Source organism: Falco biarmicus, chromosome 2 (genome assembly GCF_023638135.1).
Source record: "Falco biarmicus isolate bFalBia1 chromosome 2, bFalBia1.pri, whole genome shotgun sequence".
NCBI classification, from domain to species: Eukaryota; Metazoa; Chordata; class Aves; order Falconiformes; family Falconidae; genus Falco; species Falco biarmicus.
This window is the reverse complement of record NC_079289.1, coordinates 25,359,940-25,369,624: the sequence shown is the minus strand read 5'-3', so window position 1 is coordinate 25,369,624 and position 9,685 is coordinate 25,359,940. Positions and strand designations below refer to the sequence as shown.

The 9,685-nt window shown below is 40.3% G+C and overlaps 1 protein-coding gene across 1 annotated transcript in view; it reads right to left on the bottom strand.

The window, feature by feature from the left end:
- KL (klotho) overlaps positions 1-9,685 on the bottom strand; it is a 50,634-nt gene that overhangs the window by 5,750 nt on the left and 35,199 nt on the right. The window contains exons 3-4 of the mRNA XM_056329859.1: positions 5,534-5,802; positions 1,804-2,920 (exon numbers count right to left, since the gene is read on the bottom strand). Coding sequence (XP_056185834.1) covers positions 1,804-2,920; positions 5,534-5,802 — 1,386 coding nt within the window. The remainder of the gene's footprint in view (positions 1-1,803; positions 2,921-5,533; positions 5,803-9,685) is intronic.

Genomic DNA, 9,685 nt, shown 5'->3' with positions numbered 1-9,685 from the left:
TTAATATTGATGTTCAGTAATTCATGACAGAGGTGGAAATTACAGAGGAGGGAGTTTAAGCCAATGACAGAGTGGACAGGATGACCTAGAAAATTATGGAACTGCCAGCCATCCTTCACTGCCTAGCAAAAGAGTGGAATAGCTTATATAAGGCTTGATAAATAAGAATTACAGGAGAGATATGATTAATGCCAATCAGCTTAGCTATATGAAAAATAAATCTTGTCAAACTAACTTGACATCTTTTTTATTATATCAGCAGATCAATAGAAGTAATGATGTTTGATGTAATATACTTAGAACTTCACAAGGCAAGTGACCTGGTATTATATGGCATTTGGATGGAGAAAATAGAATGTTATGAGGTCAGGGGGCACCCATAATAAACAGATTTCAACTGGTCTCGAACAGAACCGGTAAGTCTAGAAAGGTAATTGCAGGTAAGTAAGTGTCACAGTAGGTGTATTTCTACTGTGATCATGGAGATTGGCTTTTGGTACTAAGCTATTTAATGATCTTAAACGTTTGCAAATAACACAGAGATTAGAGGCATAATTTAGCTAGTGTAGCAAGCTTTGTACAAGCAAATAACTGGTGTCTGAATGTGACCAAATGTGAGGATGTCAAAGAACAAGCAGACCATATTCCAGCAGAGGGATTTCTGCCTGGGGTGCAGGACTCAGTTAACCGAGTTTGAAATCTCGGTAGATAACCACAGAGTGCGTGTAACCAACCTGCTGCCGTGGCCAAAAGGGCTAATGGGCTGCTCAGATGTACAAAAGAGGAGTAAAAGGGTAAGAGGTTACATTATACCTGCTGAGATATAGGTGTGGCTGTGGTAGGAACAGTGTGTCCGCGTCTGGGTCTACCCCTCTCAAGAAGAATGCTGGCAAATGGGAAAAAGTTTAATAATTGAAAGGTTCTAAATGATGTTTTATAGTAAGGGACACAAAGAGCTTTGTCTGTGTTATTTATCCAAGACATAAATGAGAGAGAGCTTGTTTTCTGTCTGTGAACACCTACAGAGGAAAAATACATGGAAATATACAAAAAAATGGCTTACAGCTGAAGCTAAAGAAATAAATACTAGAAGTAAGATTTATATGTATCTATACACACACTTACATATAAAAGCAGTAAATAATCACCCACTGCAGCAACTTACAGTAAGGTGTATTAGATTCTTCATCAGTAAAAATTATTTCATTCGGGTCTTGTGCTTCTCTCAAAAAACAGTGTGCGTTGTGTGACAGGATGACTCAAAATGCCTCCTTTTTGCCTTGTAATTTCTGAATCTTTGAGAGACAGAAAAAGATTGGTTTGGGTTCGGAATAGCAGGAAAGAGTCCAGGAAACGGCATAATGAGGTAGATAGCTGAATTACTATGAAGATCACTGTTGGATAAGATCACTGTTGGATAAGCTACAGAGACAGCTGAGGAACAGAACTCATAACCAGCCCTGAGGCACATCAGTGGAGAGAAGCAACAAAGCAAAACAACAGTAAAAGTGCAATAAGAAGAAAACCTGGCTAAATACATGTGGAGCCACTCACATAACATCTGCTCAAATTTCTAGAATCCACAAGTTTTTCTACTGTCTCATGCAGAACATGTGCAAGGTCAGTCTTCCTGATGGAACGCCAATCAATCATACATCAAAGAAAAACGCTATCTGTTACCAACATCTCATTTATGGAGTATTCTAAATAGGATATTTTTTTTTTTAAAGTTAAACATACTCTGTCACAGGGCATATACTAATACTGGGATTTGTGACACATAAACCATCTATGGTTCCTTACCTTTTAAAGCTTCATTGATGTAATTTTGGATGTAATACACTCTGAGCTTATCATGCACCATATTTCGGCCATCATCAATTCCATTAGCCGTTACATAAACTGGGACATTGCCATACTTTGATTTAACCCACTTGAGCAATTTCCTCAGTCCCCAGGGCACTACTGCAGCTCTGCTGGGGGAGTGCAGCCATGTGATGTCATTGATCATTTGAACTTCAAGATAGTGGTCATATTTTACTGCATCTTCTTTCTCCCAGCCCACAAGGGTAGTCGTGTAGTGACTCAAGGCAAAAAAATCAAACGAGCCCTGGATTAACTTCTTTTCATCTTCTGAGAAGTAAGGTAAGTGGAAATTATACAGGTCAACACTGTTTCTTCGGTGAAGCCACGCTCTCATCACCTGCGGGTAGTCACCATTCCCAAAGATGGGCTCTGCAAGCCAGCCAATGTCAAACTCTAAAATTCTGTCAGCAACTTCTTGGTCATTCCTGGAAAAGGGACAAGCTGGTTCTACCCAGTCGGCTTGTAGAGCTATAGAAATTTTACCCTTCTGAGATCTCCTGAATTCTTTGTCATAAAGATGCCATGCTTTTGCATGGGCTTTCAACAGGTTGTGCCCTGCGGTGTATGTCAGGTTTTTTACTGATGGTTCATTCATTGTGATCCAAAACTTAACATGGTCCCCAAGACTTGTAAAGCAGAATTTGGCATACTCAACAAAAGCCTGAACAGTTTCTGCATTTTCCCAGGCTCCATATTTGGCAAGGGAAACTGGAAGCTCTTGATTCTCAGCCATAGGTTGCCATAAAGCAACAACAGGAGTTATGTTAACTCTGAGAAGTTCACTAGCAAAACACTGGTAATAGTGTACAAGAGTGTGGTTGATTAGAGAAAGGTTACCTAAAGGAAGGATTAAAGACCATTTCAGTGAAAAATGGAAGTGTGTGACGTGCATTTCTTGCAGGAGAGAGATCTGGAGCCTGATAGCAGCAAAGTCAACACAGTGACGCTTGCGTTTCGAGGTGAAAACTCCATCCACCTTAATAAGCTTCTTCGTCTGGTGAACATCCCACACATAAACATTAGAGTCAAGAAACTGGGTGGGTGTCGTGTCTACCTAGGTAGAATAAGAAACATACCAGATTCAAGCTGTTTGTTCTAGGTAGGTGGGAACATCACAGCCATCACACCACTACCACAAGGTAGTGAAAGAGTACCATCAGTCAAAATATGGCATTTAGCACCTCTCTTGCATCTCTGAAACAATAACATCTCTGGCTCATATGAATGAATTAATTTTCTGTTATCATGTGACATCAGGGAAGTACCAAATCTATACATCATTTTCATCCTACTTTCCAAACAAGCATATGCTAATAATCACCATGTTTATATCTTCTCCAGATTGCTCCAGTCTGCAAGGGAAAAAAGGGATTGCTCAGGGATAAGGCACTAAGCCTGCAACAGATCTCCAGAGAAGCAGATCTTCAGCAAAGACTACAGTAATTTTTAATGTGTTTTTCTTTCAAGATTAAGAAGGGCCTACAGAGAGACTGTGTGTTCTAAATCACCCAGTAGATTCACTTTCAAGACCACTCCCTGAATGCAGTAAAAGAAATAATGAATGCATCATCATTCCCATGTTCAGTTCTTTTCCTGACTGTGATGAAAGATGAGTAATGGTCTGCATTGGATTTTTAGCACAAATTCAGTTGACAAGCAGGATTTTTCCTTCTTGCTAAAGACATCCTTTTTTATTTAACTCATACTGAACTCATTTCCAAGTTATTTTAGCAATCTGTTCATGTCTGAACCAATTTTTTTCCAGGCCTCCGAGTAAACCCATTATATGTTGCTCCAACAATAATGCATTTCTCCTAAGTCTGTAGGGCCTCAGATGTCAGAATTGCCTGTATGACATACGGACACAGTAGAAGATGGGCTTCGCAGGGTCCCACAGAACTATACTTCCACTTTTAATGAGTAACACAAATGTGCTAAGGACTAGAAAATGGAAAAGTGAATTACTTAAAGTAATGCACAATATAAAATCTCCTCATTCATACTCTAGCGTAACTCTTACAAGAAATATCCAAACTACAAGATACTAGTACCACAAGTGTTTACTTTTTCCCCTTTTTCCTTTTTTTTTTCCCTTTGATGCACAGTTTCCCCCTGAGTTCACATTTCCTTGTCCTGCCCTCTGTTTGAAAAGCAGGTGTCAGCCTACAACCAGTGTTCAACTTGTAGCCGAGGCTCTGCAGACTGTATAAAGAAGCTGCTGAAAATCAGTTGCTATTTTCTCCGGAGAGGTCAGTACTGTGCTTATAGAAGAAAGTAATAAAAACCAGCATGTCTGAGGGAAATTGCTTTTCTGGAGAATTGTCCCTTGTAGATTACTAAAGCATGTATTGCCACTAATACTGTGGGAATGCTGTCAAAAGAGTTTTTCCACTGTGATGCATCTACAAATCACACTACCTAAGCCTTACAGCACAAAATGTTTGAATGGCCTTTTGAAATGAAAATATTCAGCTTTGAAGGTTTTGGGGACAGGAGGGATTTTTTAACTGTCTTAGGCTGACTGACTCTGCAACTTCATAGCTGTTATTGATCTCAAAGGCAGCAATTCCACTTCCAATCCCTAATCTGTCTGGGAGCTAGGAGGATAATGACTGTTTAATTTTCTTGGAAATCAGTGTATCAGGTAAGGAGGCTGCAGTATTTTTCAAGAGAACAAACTCAGATCTTACTTTTGGAGTAAGAAAAAACAAACAAGCCCCCTATAGTCCAGCCTTAAGAAAGGTTCTGTCTTTGTGGAAAATCTAAATTAAAAATTCTGTTCTTGGATCAAGCCTCAGTGTTGAATTTAACTACACCTCTTTACTGTGGTTAGAGAAGCCCTGCAAGCCAAAACAGCATCTGAGAATTACAGAGCCAAAATGTTAGAGACCATAATCAAGCTATAACTTCTACTCATGCAATGAAGTCTTAAAGTTTGAAAGATTCTCCCAAAGCACCAGATTTAGTTGAAATAAAGAGTGAGATCTATGAATTGGATCCATGATACAGCTGGGTGCTATCCAGGGGCACTGCAGGTCTCTGTCAGACACCGTACTACACAGAATGACAAAGAAGGAATAGAGAAATTTCATTTAAATCTAATATTGTGGTTTGTTTGTTTGTTTGTTTACCCAAAAGCCCTCTAACAACAGTACTAGGATATATATGCATACAATGTAGAAACATGCCACTGGAGTTTTAAGAGCTTTCAGGAAGTTTTCTGAAACATACCTGATCACAGCAGATAAATATATTACCAATTAAATTATGGACATGAAAAAGCAGTAGTATTTCACATTTCATAGACTAGGACATTTGGAAATACACTTTAGCAGATCTCATCAACTCCCATTTGAACAGGACTGACTTTCAGTAACTGATCACATAACGTGTCCAGGGAAGATGAGCATCAGACCACTTTCAATTTCGGTATGTTTTACTAAAGCTTTATTTATCGTATGTCAATCTGACTGGATCTCTTCAGTCACACAGAGAAAGTCTAGTGAAGAATGAAAGACACAGTGTTTGGCACAAAAGTGTTGTATACATCTCCTTGCAGCCCTCTGGTAATATATATTGGCAAAGACACCCTATCCAGCAAATTTATCAATATGAACTTGTGCACTGATCTGGCTGGACAGCCTCTCAGCTTTATCATCAGACTCACCTGAATATAGTTGTCAACAATTCCCCAAGCAAAGCCGCAGGGAAAAATACCTTCTACAGGCTGGTTTTCAGGCAAAGGTGGGAAGCCATTTTTTTCTATCAGCTTTTGATAAAACAAAACAGAAGATTTGGGCATGAGCTTCTTGTCGTGGCTTTGAAAATCAACATAAAACAATCCACGTCGGATGCTGTATCCCCTGTGCCATTCAAAGCCATCCAGGAGGGACCAGACTGTGTAGCCAAACACATTAATTCCGTCGTACCGGATGGCTGAGGAAAGAACAAAACCAAACTTATCGCAGCGCTCATTTTTCCTCTGTAGATTACACCGTACCAGCAATGTTTGCAGTATTTATGTGTAAGAACAATACAATAGGTCAGGTAAGTATCTCAGGGCTTGCCTCAAAGCCCGTTCAGGGAAGACATTTCAGCCGCACTCAGGGAGCTGCCAGGTCATGGATGCACTGTGCAAGACAGTAAAGGTACCTTTAAACAAGCCAGATTTAGAAAGAGAAGCAGCCCAGCAGCAATCCTATGAGCAGTGCTGCTAATTAGACAGGCCAAAGCTCAGCCTCGGAGCAGAGCATGCTACACTTGAACTGTCTGCAACAACTGAGCCAGTCATTGCACTGCCCTGCACGCTGCTAAACAAGCTCTGCAGCTTGCTCCAGCATCGCTGAAGTGCCATTAATGCAGCACTAGCCTGTATGCGAACAAAAGTTATACTTTTTTTTTTTTTTTTTTTATTTTCTCCTTCCCCTCCACTAGAAATACATATTAAGAAAAACCTGGCAACACTTTTGGTGTGCTGAGGAATTTTTATTACCACAGATTTTAGGTAGAGGTGATAATGCAGGCAGGACCTCTTTATTTGATAATTCTGTCTCTTTACATCTTTTACAGCATAGCGCTTTCCAGCTTAAATACTTAAGGGTTTCTAAAAATATGTATATGTTCTAGGTCAACTGTTTGACTTCTAAGAATCACCACACACCTTCAAGGTTAATATCGGGGTCTACTGGCATCTGTTAGTATTGCCAGAATTACGGATTTATTTTAAGATTCCAAATGGCACTCACTTCTAGTTGTATTAAACACTAAGATTCAGCAAAATGTTCCTGGGCAAGGCTCAGCTTCAGGAAAGCACAAAGGAGTGTGCTTATTTTAATTACATAATTAGACCCACCCTTATTCAGCAATGCATTTAGGCACATTCTTAAATGTTCTTTTGAACTCGAGTTTGGCTCTGTAGTCAGCAGAGTTTATCTTTATTACTCACCATCTTCTGTCAACCTAAACTTGGGTACTAACTGAACGTAAAATTTTCCAGCCTAGTAACACTGAAAGCAGTATTTCAGGCAACCAGAATATCAAGATCCTAACTTCCCGTTTTTATTAATGTACCTCATTACAGTCAGTTATGAAGGACCGCATGGATTCTTGATTGTAACCCTGTTTGAATCAATTACATGAACCCCAGTTAAAAAAGCAATGAATTTGGCCCAGTGTCTATCTGAGGTCATGAGAAAATGTCTAAGGAAAAGGAATATTTCTCCTCCTAAAGGCATCATTCTTTTGTGTTTGGCAAACACCAGTGTTTTTCTAACCTATGCATGCATCCGTGATGACATCTGCCATACCATACCAGCAGAGTAAAAGCCAATACAGGTCCACTTTGTGAACCAGTCTCAGTGAGAATTTCTCTTTGAACAGCACCTCACCCCTTCCGTAAGTCATCACACGGCACTCCCAGGCTTACTGAGCACCTCATAAAAATTGTCCTCTAACCCTTCTTTAAAAATGTATTAACTTTTAAGTGTCACCTATGAAAGAAGCAACTTGAAAACTCTTGGAATTTCCAAAATGTTTGGAAGTCTCAAACACAGTATCCCACAAGGGTTGTATGGTACTGAAACACCACAATGAAAATTATTGTCCTTTTTCCCTTTGTCTGTCTCCCCTCTTTTGTATGTTGGTGCACAAGCTAGGCTGACTGAAAACTCAACTGTCCTTGCTTCTGGAACTGTGTGGCCCGCTGGAGGTAACTCCTGTCCTGAGCAATCCCCCCAGCACGCCTAGAAGTGCGCTACTGTGCCAGCCAGAACTCGGCCAGAACCAGGTTAAAAAATAAACAGCAGTTCAGCTCACTAATACAGAAATGGTCCAAGGAAACATGGCAGACCCATGAGCATCAAATACAGATCCTTAAACCCCTCTGCTCAGCTGCTGTCCAACCCCAGGGCACAGAGGCGAGGTGTATGAAGCCTGCAGCCCCTGCTTCCAGGTGTAAGGTGCCCAGGGATCTGTATTTTGCCTCGGGATGTACCTGAGAATAGCTTCGTTCTGACCTGTCCGGGGCCTGGCTCTTCCCATCCTCCTTAAGACTCTTTGAATTCAGAGCTGCTCACTCCCCAGACAATGACTTCACCCCTGGGCTAGTCCAGACGGCACAGAGGAGCCTGCATGCCCTCCTGGTCAACACGCTCCACTTTGCAAGGCACAATCAATTTATCTGTTGCACCAGAGGCAGAGCAGGGAAGTGAATATGACCCTAGAGTAAGTGGTTAGAAACTCGTCCATGTGAGAAGACATCTCCAACCAATTAGCAGCTCTAATTAATATTTAACTACTTTATATTACAGCTCTATTTACTCTATTGAGCCCTAAATGGTATTTGGAAAAAAGAAAGATCAGTAATAGTAAATAGTAAGAGGACTGTGGGCCCTGAATCCCAAATAGAGAGACCCTTTCCCAGAGCCAAAAAAACCCCAAAACAAAACCAAAAACCAACCAAAAAAACACCACCAAAATGCACAGAGCTTATCTACAGCATGCCGGTCAGAATGGACACCTACATCAGCACTTCAGCTGAATTCGGGAGCACACTTCAGAGCAAATCTCCCTCATCACTGAGCATGACCTGGGTTCCTCTGCATTGAAATTAATCCAGAAATAGGTTTCAGGAGTACACGCCGTGTGGACACCAGGCCCTCAACACCAACTCTTTTTACTCCACAGGCTTGCTCCGATAGGGCTGCACTTACTTCTTAACAGTGATACAGAAAGCAGTAGTTTTGTCTGAACCAGTGCATATACGCCACCAGGCAAAGATACCGGCCATATCTAGGAAGCAGTAAACCCACACTTATGTGGTCCTGGGTCTAAATTAATTATCCTTGCTTCTCCTTGCTGTAGCTGCAATGCCATTTTACTGCCCCGTGGCTGCTAGAATGAATCTTGTGGTAAATAGCTCACCAGTCTCTACACCTCAGTGCTTTATTGCACTGGATAGATAAGTGTTCTAAAACTCAGAGAAACAACATGTGCCTTTGGTCTTTACTGTCGTCCAACCAGACTGCTCACAGCCAACATGATGCCTTCTGTGGATCCTTCTCAACTGAATTCCCCTAGGCATTGCACAGAGAACTTTGGTATTGACATTGGATTTTGCATTTTCTAACGGCAGAAGATTTCAGAGCAATAATTTTCATCATAATGACATCCAAGTTCCTTCTGCAGATACAGTCTGTCTCTATTTATTAATTTTTCCTGTAAAACGTTTACCCAAGTGCTAGTATTCTTAAGTTAATATAACAAGACTGTCACGCTGTTGTTGGTATTAGCATTATTTACTTAGTGGCACATTAAAAGGAAAGAAACTAAACTGAGATTGTTTTCAGCCAGCTGTGATTAAAAGGCAGATCCATGTATGTATGCCCAGCAAATTATAAACTAAGGAGAAATATAGGTAACAGGAATATGACCCCTTCATGAAGATGAGCTCTTCATCTGACTTCATGCAAACTAGTAATACTTGTTACTTGCCAGTTAGTAAATGTTTTACATTCCAGTTTTCCAATTTTGTATGCACTGGCTCATGTATTTATTCACCTTTTCATTTATTTGCAATAACTAGGTTTCTGGAATAGCAGATGAAACAAATGTGGGAATCCTTTGTCTCTTCATGAGTGCTGAGGATAAAATCAAAGCCATTTTTGCTTATCCTCTGTATGAAAATGGCAACGTAATGCAATGGCTATCTCGTCTGAAATAATAACTATGGTAACACTGTTTTTAAAACTAGAACAGCAAACTGTAGACAAGTAAATAAATTATAACATTGAAAATTTAGAAATTAAAAGACAATGAAAGT